At 37.7% G+C, this 19,289-nt stretch overlaps 1 protein-coding gene across 1 annotated transcript in view; it reads left to right on the top strand.

The window, feature by feature from the left end:
- Window positions 1–19,289, top strand: part of LOC127633033 (cadherin-4-like) — a 389,224-nt gene that overhangs the window by 133,457 nt on the left and 236,478 nt on the right. Inside the window, exon 3 of the mRNA XM_052111894.1 lies at window positions 14,476–14,499. Coding sequence (XP_051967854.1) covers window positions 14,476–14,499 — 24 coding nt within the window. The remainder of the gene's footprint in view (window positions 1–14,475; window positions 14,500–19,289) is intronic.

Below are 19,289 nucleotides of genomic sequence, written 5' to 3'. Positions count from 1 at the left end.
ACTCTATTGGGATTGACAATTTCTCTCTGCCAGCAGGCTGTAAACACACCGTGGGGGTGGGGGGGGATAATGTTCCTTTCTCCTCTCTCTCTTCCTTTTAAAATGAACCCTGTAGGATTGACTGTTGGAGCAATCTAATTGACCCCCTTTAGGGCCTGGGTGCACCTTGATGTTATAGCGTTTAAGCGCTTGTGTTGATGAGGGGAGAGCATCTTTCTTTTCATTGAAAAAGGCAATATATTGGTTGATGATGGTCACTTTCCTCCTTTCCTTTTCTCAATAGAATCAGTCCTTCTTTTTCTCTGTTTTGCATTTTCTTCTCAAATATATTTGGCTTATTATGTCTGCTGTGGGCAGTTTGAGTGGTTTGTCAACCTCTTTCTGGGATTGAAGTAAGAGAAGACTGAATGCTTGCTAAATCTCTCACTTGTTCGCTTTCTCCATCGCTTGCTCTTGCTCTCCCACTTATTTTGTCTTAATTTCTCATTATCTCCCTTGGTCCCTCATTTCATGGTCTCTTTAGTACTGTACCTGCTCCCTTTTTCTTCCTGTTAGTTTATTTTTAATTTCTCTCCCTCTGTCTCTCTCTATGCCATTCTGTCACTCCCTCTCTTTCTCTGTGCTGCTCCTGTGGGCCTTAAACCCTCCCATCCACCAGTGAGCGGTAATGACAGACATTTGTTTAATCCAGGCAGTGGGAAATGAGATTAGAGAAGAGGAGAGTGGAGCTTACTGCACTATCTCCCACACTGTGCCCACAGGTTCCATCTGCATGATGAGGGAAGAGAGAAAGAATGGGCAGAGATAGACTGAAAACACAGAGAGAAGGAGAAATGAGACTATGTATGTTTGTGCAATCGGTTAGTGATTGTGGGCCCAAAACAAACCCACCCACAGAGTACTGTGTCATTGTTTTACTTTGAGCAGAAACTCAATGCAGTGATGATGATAATGACAGTGATGATGGTAATGATGAAGTAATGTTGCTGATTGAGATAAATGATGTGGCCTACAGTGACTGAGAACAGTGATTCAGTGTGTTGAAATGGTCATAATGTGAAAGATGCCATAATACCACCCAAAGGTTTTGACACACTTGACAGCATTTGTTTTTCATAATCTTAAAAATCTTTTGATCAAAGGCTTATGCTTAAATGATTTAAATTAGGTCTGTTTACACATATGAAATTTGCCTAATAATGAATATCTTTATGATGTATATTTATTTCAATAGATAAGGACCAGTGTAGCCCAGATAGTTAAAAAGCAGCCAAAAAGTATCCAGCATATTTGGCAATTTCCAAACTGATATCACAGTGAATTCGGCAACAATTACAATGTTCTGCTGCTGAAATCAGTCTGTGTTTATCGAAATTTGCTGGTAGTGTTGATAAACCCATGGGCACATGTGAGCTCCAGTTTCCAGGTGAAATGTCCATAGAGTGGCACCAAAAGCAAGTTGTTTTTAGTTGTAAATTGTGTAATACCGTCAACTGGAAAGCATACTTTTGCAACCAAATGCCCTAACTCAAGTACTCACCCTAAACCTAACCTTCAGTGGTGTAAAAATTGTATCTTGGAGGGGAAATACAACCTCAGAATTGTGCTCATCATTGTTTATGTGAACACTATTACTTCTTGGTTTCCAAGGGACCAGAACCTGTGTCTTAATGGAAGAGAAAAATGGAAACTCTTTTCAATTGATGCAAAAATGTTTGAGGATGGTGTTTGTCAGTAATTTGGCAGAGTGGGGATAATTACATGATTTAGTATTAATAAAGAGAGCAGTAGATGTGCCTGAAGTGGTTGTGTGCATACTTCCTGGAAGTTAATAGTTATGTAGAAAACAATTTTATCTAAAGTGACTTTCAGTACACTTATCACAGGACAAACCCCTTTGGGAAACCTGGGGTTAAGTGCCTTGCTCAAGAGCACAATGGTGATCAGAACGATCAGGGGTCAAACCTACTTACCTTTTGGTTACTTGTCTATGTATTTTCTTAAACTACTGCACCACACCACCCACACAGTGTTACAGCTTTTGTGACTGCATAACAACTGATGGGATTCTTGTCCAATTAATTATGTGACAGAACAACAGGCACTGAGTGAGAAAGCAATTCAATGATTATGTTCAACCCCAATTCCGAAAAAGTTGGGACAGTATGAAAAATTCTAATAAAACAAAAATTAGTGATTTGTAAATTATATTCACCCTTTGCTATATTGAAAGCACTACAACTACACATTATATGATGTTTTATATTGTGAATTTCATAGTTTTTTTATGTACAATAATTTCAAATCAGATGATTGCCACATGTTCCAAAAACATTGAGACAGGGGCAATTTAAGACTAATAACAATTTGGCAAGTTAAAATATCAAGGCAATGTGAAACAGGAGATGTTAAACAGAGGAGGCAATCATGTCATAATATATAAGGAGCCTCCAAAAACAGCCAAGACTTTCAAGAGCAAGGATCATTGGAGACTTGTCAGTTTGCCAATCGATTAACAATCGATCTTAGTGGATAAGACCATTTTCTACAAGCGATTCCATGAATGTTATTATTTTTTACATCCATTCCCCAAAACTGCACTTAACATTAATGTGCGAGGACGCACTTAAGTGCTACTTAAGAGAGTCGCTATCCACGTGACAGTGCTGAAATGTAACCTTATAATGCTGCTCGTCATTGTAACTTTATTATATTTGTACAGTACTATATAATCATTTGTAATGTACCATGCTAATATCTGTTTAAAAATATTTTCTGAAATATTTCACTTCATTAACTACATGTTGTTTTACAATAATTTTATGCAGGAATACCTGTTTCTTTAACACTGCATTAACATTAAATGTTTTTAACAATGCTTCAATAATCACATGTGCAAGTATAATATTTTGCTTTCACAACTTTCTCTCAATATGAAAGCTTCCAGGATTAGGGAAGACATTGGATGCCCTGTGTATGATCCTGCAAATTACAAGCATTACGAGGTTCACTGTGTTATCTCGCAGCGCAAAATAAGGAGACGTTTAGAAGGTGCCCTTAAGGGACATTCACATATAAAACGGAGGTCTGCTCTTTACTCCCAAAATTGATAATGGTGAAAGCAACGCTACCTGTGTGGTGCTACACAACTTGTAGTGCTGGCGAGAGACTTTTGGTGTCAGATAGGAAGAGGATATATGGATAAGCTAATATTCTGTATACCTGAGGTCCCCAAACCCTGGGTCGTGACACAGTACCGGGCTGTGGAAGAGTTGCTACCAAGTCACGAGAACGTTCTGGGAAAAATTTCTGTGCTGCACTGATATATGCCCTTTGCACTTTATGAGGCATTATACAACTTTACATAAAAGGTGCGATTTCAGTTACTGTTCACAAACAAATGCTTTGCCCTGCTCTTTCCTGGTTCTTTTGGTTGCCCAGAAAATGAATTGCGGCCTATGGGTGCTTCACTCAAATTGCACTGAAAAGTTCTGTTTTTGAGGTTGAAATACCCCGTTTTACAGTAATACAAATTATTGGAGATTAGGGTATCTTTAAATTTCCACCAGATCGTTGCATCAGGAAAAACACAGGATTTTAAATAAATGATTGTATTTCACGGGTCACCGTCGTTGTTATTTTGTCTGCTCTATTAGACACAATTGACCCGCAGCAGCTGTTAGTGGATATTCACTTTTTTACGAAGAAATCACACAAACTCTGGAAATTAAAAACAGCCGTTTGCGATCAAAGTGCTGTCGCTGTGACGGATATGAGGAAAAATATGATGTAACGATTATATGGTCAAGACCACCATATAAGTTATAACAAGAGAAACTGGGCCTGTCTCCACCACAGCAGACCATGGACAACTGTTTGTGAAAGGATAATTGAATAAAAATTATATCTTGCAGCAAATTATGTCTTTGAACAATTTTATTTACAGCACTCAAACTAAATGCAATCGGCTGTGGCTCAGGTGGTAGAGCGGGTCAGCTGATAATCGCAGGGTTGGTGGTTCGATTCCCAGCCCACATGAACCCCAAGTTGCTCCCAATGGCAGGCTAGCGCCTTGCATGGCAGCTCTGCCGTCATAGGTGTATGAGTGTGTGTGTGTGAATGGGTGATTGTGTAAAGCGCTTTGGTAACCTCTAAGGTTAAAAAAGCGCTATATAAGTGCAGACCATTTACCATTTTACACAGAACAATAAATAACTGTTTTCTGCTTCAATCATGCCTTTTTGTTCACACAAATAACTTTATTTGTTTTACTAAAACAATATTTACTAATAAATAAAACATAGGTATCCTGATATTAAAGTTTTAATATAAATTGCAGCTATATGTTTTTAAATTGTATCTGGTGTAATTTTGCATTTGTATTGCAGATGTCTGTATAATTCTATGTTTTTAAGATGCTCTTTGCGCTGTACAAGTACTCCAGAGCACTTTTAAATCTACAAGCATTTTCAAGTACTACTTAAGTTACGATGCTTTTGGGAAATTGGCAGCAAAACTAAGATGAATCATAAAATGGATTATACAATCTATTTAGGCTTAAGATGCTTTTCGGAAATGAGGCCCAGACAGGTTTGAACTGACAAAGTGTACAGTTACTTGGATAACAAATCTGTACAATTGTGGTGAGAAGAATAGTATCTCAGAATGCTATTCTGAGATGCGGGTTGGCACTCTTTTGGCGGCACGAGGGGGACCTACACAATATTAGACAGGTTGTTTTATTGTTGTGGCTGATCGGTGTATATATATATATATATATATATATATATATATATATGTAAACAAACATAAAAATATTTAAAATAAAAAATAAGGTATATGGGAATGTAACTAAATAACATGAGGTTCTGTTGATTTGCTTATAAATATTGTTTCATTAACAGTTTTGTACCAAAAAAGAATAATGTCTTACTAGCACTGTATTCATTTGCCCCTGACAAAGCAGGCATGTTATGAACATCTTAGCTTTGCAAGAATTTGTGCTTACTTCCTTCCAAATATCAGGAAGCCGTATGGTCAAACGTCTACATTCTCATAAGTTATTGGAACCAAAAGTCTGGGTCAGCACCAGTTGTGCCTAGTTAGTGAATTGTGCTGGGTATATAAAATTTTACCATAAGGCTTTTAATAGTCTCTTTGCAGCTTACCTATTAAAACAGGTTGTTACATGATGTGATGTAGAACTTCAGCACTAATTCAATTTGAGATTTTGAGTGAATTACAGCAGATTTTATTTTATTTTAGTTATTCACAGTAACCAAAGCAGTGGCTTATACAACCCCATAATTCAAAGCTGTAAAGCTTTACTTTTCTTTCCCAGTAGTTTTAGAATGTCCAAGAAACTTTTGTACAATCAGAAATGAACCTTTGGCTCTGGTGGCACTGTACATGTGGCATTGTAATAATTTTTCAGCTGTCCTTGGCAGAATAACTCTTCACCTCCCTATAATTTCATTAATTTGCAGTCTTTTTGAGCCCATTGTTCCTGTATGTAATAATGTGGTCTGCACTGTGATGAAGCAATTTAATCCTGTTATAAATTGAATTATTTTGCTCCCTAGCTTATGTTCTCTGTGGTAAAATGTGGTAAAAGTAGTACTTCAGTGCTCCATCGTGTGCTGCAAATTTCAAGCACTATGGTTGCCTATTATACTTTTCAATGTGTGTGAAGCTATTATGAATCTGTAGCCTGTCAAGCTCCAAACTTATAATATAAATTATTTCAACATCATCCAAGCTAACCTTTGAAAAATTAAAAAAAAAAAAAAAAAAAACATACATACCACTTGATACTCTCAATTAGGGTGACGGTATTAAACAGATTTTTTTTATATTAATTTACATCAGTTAAACTAGAAAACACCATAAACAGCAGTATTTTACTAAATCTTCTTCTTCTTTTGGCTGTTCCTGTTATGAGTCGCCACAGCGGACCATCCGTGATCCGCATATTTGAATTGGGACAGGTTTTACACCAAATGCCCTTCCTGATGCAACCCACAGGACTCTCACTTCACTAAATATGATATTACTTTACACAATTACTATAAATGTAGAATACATCTACAAAGGTCTTTTGTAACACCATGGATCAATTTTACAGACTGGGATGACATGTTCCCGCATTATTTAGCAGCATAAAGCTAGCAAATGTATTTTTATATTTTTAGGATATATAACATAATTTTTTTGTGTAATATTACACTTTTCTCTATTCTGACTGCTGGAATCCATCGCTCTCTATTTTCTCCTTTTTTGGAAAGTCGTGGATGCATAATAATGGACAAAAAATAATATTTGATGTGGTCTCCCATTCACCACTGTAGTTTTCTTCCCCATTCAAAACCTGGAAATACGACAAGGGTCCCCACCTTAAGTTGTCTTCACTTGTTTAGCAACAACATGTGTTACAGACCATGTTCTGTCTTAACACAGCATTCTACTGTAAAGTTCATTGTGGCAGTTCTGTGCTTGAGTATTTTGCTGGAGTATAAGCATTGGCCCGGGTGCATCCCTTTAATGCACAATACTATGTGAAAGTCCAGCTGGGGAAATTACAGAAGCAGCCGCTGATTGAACCACTGATGGAGACCATTTGAGCCTCAGTGCGGTAGCAGGAAATTGAATTACCCCCACAATCTGTTTGTGCTATACGTGCATCCCTCTGTTGTTCTGCTACCTCTGCCATATATGTGTGTGTTTGTGTATGTGTGCGTTTGTGGAGGCTGTTTCCTATTACCTCACTGAATGTGTGAAATCCTCCTGATCTGCTCTACTGTCGGATTTAACCATGTCACACCTACACAATATTACCTCTTTCATGGTGTACCACATGTCTGTGAGAGGCTGCATCCACAACTGGAAAGGCTTAGAGGGATACGAGAAGATGCCTAAAGCCTCCAGAGCTATTGAGCCTGGTTCTTAGATTGACTGTAATTCTTTGGTCACTTTGGACTTCAGTTAGAAGGTCAAAATAAGACTCTTCATGAGGTGGTCACAAAGAGACGCAAGCCTGGTTTATTCTATCACAACTAAACTGCAACATTGCCCATAGAAACAAAAAGCCTAAGCGAGCAGTGATTTCCATCTAGGGGTTTGTGTACCCTAGGCATTATCCACCTCCAGAGACCTCTGTGAAGTTGGCACACCATATAATTAAATAATCACCAAAACTATTTAATTCGTTTGTGCTGAATTATGCCGCAAAAATTAATGTTTGTGCTGGTTTGGTGTTTAAGATATTAAGCATAATTTTTTGGGCTGTGCGATGTCACTCTCCACCCAATCTCGCTCAAATTGATCCAAACCTGGCCGTTTGTGCTCGGTTTGTGACGTTAAAACAAACGTTGTAACTATTTCCCTTCCTTAGATATAGCAAAAATGTTTTCGGAAGTGGTGACGTCATTCTCCACCCCATGTTGTCTAAATCGCTCCAAACTAGTGTTATTCATTTGTGCTCGATTTGTGCCATTAAAATTAACACTTTATCTATTTCCATTCTTTAGAAAAAAACAAATATGATTCGGTGCTGTGACATCACTCCCCACCCCATGTCGTCCGAATCGTTCCAAACCGGTGTCAATCATTTGTGCTCGATTTGTGCTGTTGAAAAAAAAAACCTGTAACTGTGATAATTTTTGAAATATAACAAAACTACTTTTTTAAACAACAGTGACGTCACTCTCCACCCCATGTCGTCCGAATCGCTTCAAACTGGTGTCATTCTTTTGTGCTCGATTTGTGCCGGTTTGTTCCGTTAAAATTTGCACTTTATCTATTTCCATTCCTTCGAAATAACAAATATGATTCGGGACTGTGACGTCACTTTCCACCCCATGTTGTCCAAATCGATCCAAATCGGTGGCATTCATTTGTGCTCGATTTGTGCCAGTTTGTGCTGTTGAAAGAAACAATCTAACTAATTCCATTACAAAGAAATAACAAAATTATCTCCCAGATCTGTGACGTCATTTACCTCATCTCGTCCAATGCACACATTTTCTGACTCGTTGGTTTGTGCTCGCTCGGTGCAGGTTTCTTTGTTTTTTATTTTTGAATATTTTTAACAGTTTGATCTTTGCAGTAACTTCAAGCTTCAAATCCAAATCACATATGCCCTGTATTTGTTAGTGCGGTAAAGTTAGTCTCATGTTTGACATTCATTTGACATTCGCGACAATTCCCATTAAACTCTCCGTGCAAATCACATTTTCAAGCCAAACCAACCTAGACATGCATGAATAGGTTTTCTTTGCCTAGCACAAAGCTGAATTGAAAAAAAAAAAAATTCAACACTTTAAACATTTGATATTATGACATCACAAAAAATACTAAAGATTTGCAGTCAATGATCAACATTCACTTTTATGCAATAATATACATTAATGTGTCAGGAAGGTTCAGGTCTTAGGTGAGCTTTTTAATCACAAACTTAGGGGTAACGCAGTCACAACTGCCACAGTAACTTCTTCAGCTTCACAAACACTTTAGCATCACAGGCTCCTAGTCACAGTCTCGTAATCATCACAAAGTCTTTATCACGACTCTTTAACATCACAAACGCAACAGTTTCACCTTGAAACTCTCGTGCCAGACTCTCTCTCCCCGTTCTGGGGGTGGTGTGGCTGTTTATATGCCGCTGTCCTCAAGCTCACTGGAAATAGAAAGAGGTGTTAGACTTAATTTATCTCAGGTGTAAGCACACTTACCTCTTTCTCTCTCTCCGGACGGGTGCTCGATCATGCCCCCGCTGCCACACAAACATTTGCAGAGACAGATGTTCAAAACATGGTGGATTAAACTTTCTTTTGATTATCATAAACCTGAAGAATTGCAACTAGCATTGCAACATCTTTTATCAGTTTGGTTGCTATGAGACGTCTCTGTTGAAAATCAAGTTACCGCTGAAAAATCACAACATAAACGATCTCAAAATAAAAAAAAGGTCCTTCTTTGATGCGTTTGTGTATAGTTGTCAGGTATTTGTCACTGAATTTAGAATTAAGTGAAAAGTCAGTTGGAATAATACATTATAGACTCACAAACATTACTTTTGTAAATAGAAAAGATTACAATAGAAGAACAGGGCACTCTGCAAGAGTTGGTATTGCCCCCACAAAGGTAGCCACACCAAATATTGATTTAGCTTTTTTATGTTTACTGGACCTGGTATGATGTTAATTGATAAATGAAAACTATTTTTGGCATTATTTTTGAAGACATCCTCACTATGCATAAGTGCATATAACTTTTGCACAGTACTGTATATATACAGTATATACATTATTTATTTTCAGTATATAAACAATAGGTTTATTTTCAAGCATAGAAACCAAAACTAAAAACTACAAAGCTTAAACAAGAGCACAAGCAGACTTATGTTTGTTTTTACTGTCTCGAACTGTCACTGCTTCTGACATCATAAACCCTCTGCAGTGCACTCCGGCTTATTTATGCAATCAAGAGTGTTTACTTCATTGTAATTCTGCACACAACCCATTAGTAACAATTAATCAAAACAAGCAAATGGCACAAAACAATGAAGTCCATTGTTGTTTCTCATATCCAGACATATAATTAATTTGTATGAAAACAACTTTCTGGCTTTTTCCCCAGTAGCAAAAACGACAGAGGAACATGGAAATTTCTACTTCTCACTACACTCATTCCACTTAATACAGAGTTCCATGTGGAACAGATTTTTTTTTGTTGCCATTTTCACAATGTATTATTCATGTTTTTGTTGTGGGAGTGTTTTGTTGGGAAATGTGTTTCTTAGAAATTCTATTCTTTCTCGTTCTCTCTCTCACTCTACTTGTTTTAACAAGACCCAGCAGAATTGTAATGGGTGTATTACTTCTGCTCTTGAATTTCAAATGGGATTTTCAGTTGTTCATACATTTGCTTATTTATTTGCTGAACAATTTTAATTACATTAGTCTATGTTGAGTCATTTCAATGAAATCGGTAATGTCTAAAGAGGATCTTTAGGGACTTTTGCTGTTATGTCACAAAACAAGAATTGCTGCAATCCTCAAGCAACAAATTGTAAAGCATAAAAAATCACTAAGAATTAATTGTGGCCACTGACGGTGCAATGTATTTGCACATGCTTGCAGTGTTTTTGCCATTTGATTCACAAAAGGAATAATGAAAATTAGATAATGGCACAACCGCACACACACACACACACACACACATGCATGTGAATGGTCATGGGCATGGCGATTCCTCATCTTGTTGAGTCCTTCATTGTGAAGCATGCAGCAGACAACCATAATCTTACTGTGCTGGGAGAGTACAGCATCCCTCCACCACTGTAATCCAGACACCTGAATCAGCTCTTTTCAAATACTGAAAGTGTATATGCCCGTTTGTAATGTTTTGCTACATCATTGAATCATCATTTATTGATTGCACGAAAATGTACACAAACATGTCTTTTAAATAAAATTTTGTTTACTGCCTGCTGTCTGTTGGCAGTAATAGTACAACTTTAATTAATTGCACTAGGCAAATAGTGCTGAGCCTCGTTACAAATTGGCAATCTACCTAGGTTATATAGAAAGGAGTCATTTTTGCAGTGAATATAATGACAATTGCTTGAATAATAAAATAAACACTGAAAAATGTATTTGCATGATTTATGTATAATAAACCTGGGAAATGCCTTTAGTTTGTGTATTTCATACAGTGACCTTAATTACTGTTGAACAAGGAACTAAATAATCTGTATTTTCAAAAGAGAGAATTAAATTGCAACAACCTTTCTATCTAGAGATGTGTGAAATAATGCTTACATAGGAATAAAGTAAGAGTGATTTAAATGCTTAACATTGTGCGAATAGTGACACTAAGGGGAACAGGCAGAGTATTGACAGGAATGATTAGTGGGACTTTGTAATGCTGGAAATGTTTTATACAATTGTTTTCTTCAGGCAGATGCTACTTAATTGAACCTACATTAAAATGCATGTCTGAATATTGAATGAATCCTCAGTGACAAAGAATTTCTTAGTTCATTATTCAAATGAAGGAAGTATTTATTTTTAAAATTTTGTTTTCTTAAAGGCAAGTTCCTTGATGTTTTACAGTTGGCTAAGTCTACCCCACACTTGCTGGGAGTCTGAAATCGGAACAGTGATTGTTAGTCATCTCCTGGTGAGCGCTACAAGGTTTAGGCATGGGCGAGAGTTCATACGCAGCGCTAGAGTCTGCATCCATGCCAAAATGCCCAGATTGTGTGCCAAATGTGTCTATGTGAGCCTTAGGGAGCAGAAGGGAACTGCCTGAATTCGCAGCAGTGGAGGATGAAATACTGAATAAATGAGAAATTGTTATTCATGTAGAAAAAATTAACAACCATGACATTGCATAGAAGACCTACATCACTCTGGATGCTGTGTGCTTGCTGTCTGATTTATCCATGTTGCATGTGCTTTTCCATATGTTTTGAAACATGGATTGCATATTCAAGAGGTGAAGGAATGAAAGAACTTTGAGACAACTGTTTTTCAACCAGAAGCTGCACACAGTTGAGGTGCTTCATAGCAAAATTGGATTCTCTTTTTCTCCATTCTGCACAGTAAGTGAAGTGGGAAAGTGAAGTTCAAAAGAGTAGTAAAAACAAAATAAAAATAAAAGTTGAATAACCTGGGAAGATCTCTTTTAATTTTCAAAGACAGGGTCATTCTAAGTCGTCATGATGTTGCAACATGCTTTACCATGATTGAAAAAAATAAAGTGGTGGAATTCAGTGGCGGCTGGTGATAATTATTTTGAGGGGGGCGCTTTTTTTGTGGGCGAAAATAAATACAAAGCAGTACCAAAAAGCATGTTGACTACTTGAACATAAATTTTGCTCTCCTTTCTTTCTAGCCAGCAAATTTCTCATTGACTCTCTGATTAAAGTCAGTCATCTCAGTAACAAGTCTCTTTTCCATGGAGAGCATTGCCAGTGCATTCAGCCTCTCCTGGGTCATGGTGTTTCTGAGAAAAGTTTTTATTCTTTTCAAGGTTGAGAAGCACCTCTCAGCTTCAGCCGTGGTCATGGGTGTGGTAATGAGAACTTTTAGGAGAGTCACAGTTTCTAAAAAGACTTCTTCGAGATTATTCTCCATAAACAGCTGGAATAGGTCCACAGCACCACAGCAGGCTTTGAATTCTTCCTTGCTGTAGATGAGACAGAGCTCTGTCTTCAGCTTGCTTACACTGAGCATCGGGTACGCTTTCATGGTGCTGCTCAATGCATCTTAAGGAAAGGTATCCTTGTAATCATCAAACCTGTCCCCTGCAACAAGGTGGCACAGACAAGGTGGTCTGTGAAGGAGAAACGCTCCCTAGTGTGTCCCAGATCACAGAATTATAAAGATAATTAAATATATATATATATATATATATATATATATATATATATATATATATATATATATAATGCAAATGTAAGGTAGTAACCTGGAGTAGGCCACTAATTGTCACAGTTGCAATGACTTTCAAAATAAAAATAGAGCCATTTGAGTTTTTGTCCCATACAAGACAGTAGTTTTTGGTGGCTTCATATTTCATTTGATCATTTATTTTTATGTTGCCAATTTATTATTTTTGGGATGCTGTTGTATCATATTAAAATTATGATTTTTGTAAGGATTTATTCCAAACAAAAAAATTTTTCTTGAGTCTGTAGAATATGATATGTGGGCAGGACATCTCTGCAGCACAACAATAATGTAAAATGGTATTTTGACTCATTTCTATAACAAACTCACCTCTGCTGCAATCCTTTCACGCTCTTCAAATTTGAGCGCCCAGCGCCTCTTTATTGGCTGAGAACCACTGCTTTGCTCACCAATGGAATGGAGAGAGTTTCCTTTTTTCTTTTTTTTTCAGCGAACGCCTTGTGAAAGGGTTTTTTTTGTAAATCAATGACAGAGTTTGGTTTAACTGCTGCCATTATCTTTGCGAAAGTGATCAGCCTAGCAAAGATTTGGCGGAGTCGCATGCGCACTCGCAGTAGTGGCCAAGAGCGTAAAGTTGAATGACAGGTGACGAGAACCAATCAGATTGGATAAAATAACATGTATCCAATTCTGATTCGCCAGGGACGCAGCAACCTGCGCCCGGAGGAGAATCTTAAAGAAACCAATTAGAGACCAGCTTCAGGTCACATGCTGCCCGAAAATTTATGGACTCAGATAGACACCTATTTGTCCGGCGTCCCTCGCCCATTAAACTGCATGAAACATATTGAAAAACATAGAAAATAGTTAACCGATTAAACACAGTTTTTATTAAATGCTGAGGCTCTTACTACCAGGCTGCACATCGTATGAGTAAACTATTTTATTTTTTTATTTTATTTCATTTTTATATAATTTTTGTATTCATGTATATTTCTGTAATTTTGATGGGGGCGGCGCCCCAGCGCCCTCTATTGACAAGCCGCCACTGGTGGAATTCTTAAACATGATTAGAGCCAAAGCTGGGCAATGTTGTTTAAATGTAAATGGCTCCTATATATATATATATATATATATAGGAGCCATTTACATGATGCATCATTTATGATGATGGGGGTTTTCTTGTTTTTTTCTTGATTCTAGGTTTTCTTAATATCTTAACATAACAATCTAAAAATTACGAGCCACTTTCTCCAACGTGTACGTAGAGGGTTGTATACATAGTAATGATATATACTTGTCTGAAATATCTCAAGCATGTCACTGAAGATTACATTCACAATGTGCATTAAGGCAAAGTAATGTGCGATGCTGCAGTTTCCTTCAGAATCAAAGCACATGCTTATCATTTACATTTACATTTATGCATTTGGCAGATGCTCCAAAGCGACTTACAGTGCAATTTATACAGGGACAATCCCCCCGGAGCAACCTGGAGTTAAGTGCCTTGCTCAAGGGCACAATGGTGGTGGCCTTGGGGTTCGAACCAGTGACCTTCTGATTAACAGCCCTGTGCTTTAGGCCACCACCACTCCTATCATGTTCATGTTATCATGTTCAGCTATAAAGAGAGATGCATAATTATTTGTCCTGTAATTAACCATTTAGCCTTCTGTTACATGAAATATATATCAGAATGAAATTATCTGGTTATTAATTGTTACCAACATTTGAAAATTAAGTTTTCACTCTGGCACAACTGAAAGGGACTTGGTTCCCTTTTTTGGATACGTTCTGCAAAGAAAGTTTTTCTTTTTTGGATTTGGATTTCGTTCCTTGGAACATTTTCAGTCACCCAACCCTAATTAGTGCAATAGCTTTGTCAATTTAATCTCTCCTTGCTCTTGTTAAGTTTTGTTTAACATGTCATGCAGCATGTCGTTTTCTCATTTCATAGTCTGCTTGTACTGAATCCTTATGAACTGAGTGTACCTGCTGATGTCTGTGTTGTGTTTAACATTCTGCTTCTAACCCTCTCTCTGTTTTCTCTCACTTGTAGAAACCCTGCTGTCATCTGGCCAAGGTAAGCACTTGAGAAATATGTTCCCTGATACAACTCTCCATGAGTTTGAATGTGTCCGATTTCAAATAAAAAATAAACAAATCACAAATTCGGTCGGCAAATTAGTGTGACTTTGTCCTAACTGAGCACTGCTTCTGCAGCAGATGTTTTTTATAAACTCACTGTGCATACTTTCGGGTGTGTTGCAATCCCTTGGTTCAGAGTTTCAAAGCGGACACATTTTCCCAGCATGCTCATTCAGCCATTCTCGACTCACTCTGGTCAATCACCCCTTGCAGTTCTATTCTATGGTTCACACGCATTCAGTATGACTGTTTGTCAAAGATGAGGCACTCGCCCTGGGAGGCACCATGTAGGGGGCAATCTTTAAAAGTGTGTGTTTTTCCTATTGAAGTTATAGTGATAGTGCTTCAAACTGCACCCCATTCTTAACTAAATTGAGTGTTATAAGCATTGCAAATTGCAAGGGTCTGCGCATGTGCAGTTTATAATGGACTGCAGGACAAGCATATTGTCCACCTGCAGAGCTGCTGGGGCAATTGGAAAATAACACATGCACTGACCATTTCTGCATCCTTTCAGAGAGAGAGAGAGAGAGAGAGAGAAGAAGAAGTACAAAGCTTTGCAGAATCTGTGCTTAAAGGGCAATCCTGTAAATTCCACGCTGTATATGTTTTGCACTCAAAGCACACACTCTCACAATGCTTTCTGGAAACAAGACGTGGCACTGAGTCCAGTTTTTTCGTTTACTCTGCACATTGCACGAGAATAGGATATGTGCAGGCCAGCAGGCACTGTATTTCCAGGCCAGCAGATTTACTTTCTTTCCATCACTCTTTATTCAGACTGGTAAGCTGGTACAAATTGTGTTGCGCCCTTTAAGAATTCTGCAAATGCACTGTAATGGATAAGAATATGGCTAATGCAAGTGCTTTGAATAGCTTCAAAAGAACTTGAAAAAACTGCATGTCTTTTAAGTGAATGATTGACCAGAGAATAATTTCTTTTCTTTAATTTAATCCTTTTTTTTTACTTTTTGTTTGGGTTTTAGGGTTAATGAAGGAAGGGGCCATATGGTTGAAGTGATGTGGATTGTCATCCTGACAATAGTAATGTTGATGGTCACCGTTTAGACAGCAGGCATTACTCTCCTGCTGCTTTACATAAATGCACACACGCACACACAATGTTTTTTTCCCCATAACATCAAAGTGAATGGTGACTGTGGCTGTCATTCTGCCTAACAATAGCTGTGTCTCATTTCGAAGGCTGCATGCTATGTAGGATGCGTCCTTTGAAGGCTGCAGTATAATTAGCATCCTCGTTTAAACATGCCTCGTTTAAATGAGATGGCCTTTGTAGGACAAACGGAAACGGAACATAACACGGTTGCTATGACAGCACGCAACTCTTTAACAAGTGCGAGCACTTTGAGTGAGAAGGGAACAAAGTCCCTTTAGAAGAGAATGTATGAGGTACATTTTAGGAGAGTTATAATGATGTAAAGAGAAAAGAAAATAGATTTCACAGGTGTACTTACAGTCTAATACTTTATTTTAATTAAATATTAATATAATCAGGGGTGGAAAGAGTACTGAAAAATGATACTCAAGTAAACTTACTATTACATCTTAAGAAATATAGTATGAGTAGAGTAAAAGTACCTGTACTAAAAAATACTGAAGTAAGTGTAAAAGAGTAGCTTGTTAAAAGTACTCATGTGAGTATTGAGTACTGAGTTGTGAAAGCAATGCCCTTTATAATAAAACTCTATGTCACAATTTAAAAATGTTGCACACATACCATAATTTACATTCCAGTTTATGGCTGTTTGCCAGAAAGAATAAAAAATATAGGTATTTTATAGGTGTTGGTTATTGACAGCTTTTAAAATACATCACTTACCAATGATAATGTAAACACTACATTAATCTGATGGAAAAATAAAAGGGCAACATGATTACAGAAATTAAGATTAAAAAGTTATTTTCAATATCATAATGTATGAAACAATTACATTAAAATCAGTTCATGTGTATGCTGACAGAGCGTTATTGTTGTGCATAAATTATGTTCAAACAATGCAAGGAATGCACTTTTTTTTTTATGAAAACCCACTAAAAGGCAGGGTCACGTTGTGCGTTTTGCACAATAGAGGGGCTCGAACAGTTGTTTGGTACAGGCGCCATATCAGGCTTCAAATGAATAATTCACACAAAAATGAAAATTGTCATCATTTACACACCCTCATGCCATCTCAGATGTGTATGACATTTTCTTCAGCAGAACACAAATTAAGATTTTTAGAAGAATGTATCAGCTCCTTTGGTTTATACAATGCAAGTGAATGGGTGCCAAAATTTTGAAGCTCCAAAAATCACAAGTCAGCATAAAAGTAGCCTAATTAATGTGACTCCTGTGGTTAAATCCATGTGTTGACATGGATTTAACCACTGGAGTCATATGGTTTACTTTTATGCTGCATTTAGGTGTTTTGTGGAGCGTAAAAATGTTGGCATCCATTCACTTGTATTGTATGGGCTTACAAGGCTGAAATATTCTTCTAAATATCTTAATTTGTGTTCTTCAGAAGAAAGAAAGATGGAATTTGGGATGGAATGAGGGTGAGTAAATAAGAGAATTTTCATTTTTGAGTGAACAATTTCTTTAAGTAGCACATGAGGGGCCACATTGTCCTCCTTTTTAGATAAAATGTTCCACATTGATTTATTTCTTGTACCCAGAAATAGTTCTCATTGTAATCCATGATGCACAATTTCTGAAGTTTGTGACTGCTCTACAAAGGTTGATATTTTTCTATCAGGCATTAGGAAAAAAATTATAAAGGCTAAGCATAATTATAAAATATTTTATCATCTCTACTTTACTGGTCATTTTTTATATGAAGTAAAACACTCTCTACATCAGGGGTTGGTATTATTAAAAAAACTAACAATATTATTAAAAAATATGATTATAAAATGTATTATATTACATTAATACTTTTAAAGCTACTGAAGTTATTCAGCCAAGTGGTTTTCACTTTTCCTTGTTATTGTTGTTTGATTAATAGCCTTTATATGACAGAGCATACGAGACAGTGCTCAATTCCAACATTTTGATGCAAATACGATTTTTCATGTGAACTGTGCTTGAAGAGATGGCACCAAATCTGCAGCTGATGTTCAAGTGTTTGGTTGATTTGATTTGACGGGAGTCACGAGACTCTCTCTAGCCATGGATAAAATGGTATGATGGATATAAATAAAATCAGGACAGGGAAGTAACGAACACAGACGGTGGGGAAATAGGTCATTAAAAGTACAGTTACAGCACTTAAAATATACTCAAGTAAAAGTATACAATTTTTTAATTGTAATTAATTCTAAATCTGAGGCCATGGTTCTCAGCAGGAAACCGATGGAGTGCGTACTCCAGGTAGGGAATGAAGTTTTGCCCCAAGTGAAGGAGTTCAAGTACCTCGGGGTCTTGTTCACGAGTGAGGGGACAATGGAGCGGGAGGTTGGCCGGAGAGTCGGGGCAGCAGGGGCAGTATTGCACTCGCTCTATCGCACCGTTGTCACGAAAAGAGAGCTGAGCCGAAAGGCAAAGCTCTCGAGCTACCGGTCAATTTTTGTTCCTACCCTCACCTATGGTCATGAAGGTTGGGTCATGACCGAAAGAACTAGGTCGCGAGTACAAGCGGCCGAAATGGGCTTCCTCAGAAGGGTGGCGGGCTTCTCCCTTAGAGATAGGGTGAGGAGCTCAGTCATCCGTGAGGAGCTCGGAGTAGAGCCGCTGCTCCTTTGCGTTGAAAGGAGTCAGTTGAGGTGGTTTGGGCATCTGGTAAGGATGCCCCTGGCCGCCTCCCTAGGGAGGTGTTTCAGGCACGTCCAGCTGGGAGGAGGCCTCGGGGAAGACCCAGGACTAGGTGGAGAGATTACATCTCCACACTGGCCTGGGAACGCCTCGGGGTCGCCCAGTCAGAGCTGGTTAATGTGGCTCAGGGTAGGGAAGTTTGGGGCCCCCTGCTGGAGCAGCTGCCCCCGCGACTCGACTTCGGATAAGCGGTTGAAGATGGATGGATGGATGGAATTAATTAAACTACTTAAAAAAGTACAATTCTTGGGGAAAAGTAGTTAAATACAGTAACCTGAGTATTTTTAATTTGTTACTTTACACTCCTGAATATTATTATACATATTATATACTCCACACCCGTCTATTGAGGTACTTCAACTTGGGAATTAACATTACTTGCGTTTGAACATCATATTAACGGGCAAATTGGCATAATTTTTTTAGACATTTCCGTTGAAGCAAAGAATTGTAGGTTGTGAGTGCCCACGAAGGATACACCTCATGCATCCTCCAAATTAGCATGAAAGAAGGTTGCATTCGAAGCCTGCATTCAAAGTGTCCTACTCCCTATTATGAAACGAGACAGCCTTCATAATGTTTGCGGCCAACAAATGCGACGTCCGGAGGATGCAGCCGTCCAAACGAGACACAGCCATTTTCTTTTTGTGTTACACAGAATAAAGAAAGTCATATGGGTTTAGAACAACATTAGGGTGATGTCAAAATTTTCATTTTTGGGTCGTGATGTGTCCCCACGATGTAGGTGATTTTAATTTGGTCCCTACAAAGACTGCCAAACCTGACCCAAAAACACATCCATCATTGTTTTTATTTTCGACCTACAATCATGAGTTAAGTTTTATTTATTAAATATAAATTATTTTTAATTGTAAACATATTTATGTACTACGATACATAGGGTAAGATGG

Source organism: Xyrauchen texanus, chromosome 39 (genome assembly GCF_025860055.1).
Source record: "Xyrauchen texanus isolate HMW12.3.18 chromosome 39, RBS_HiC_50CHRs, whole genome shotgun sequence".
Lineage (NCBI taxonomy): Eukaryota > Metazoa > Chordata > Actinopteri > Cypriniformes > Catostomidae > Xyrauchen > Xyrauchen texanus.
This window is presented reverse-complemented; position numbering and strand designations above follow the sequence as displayed.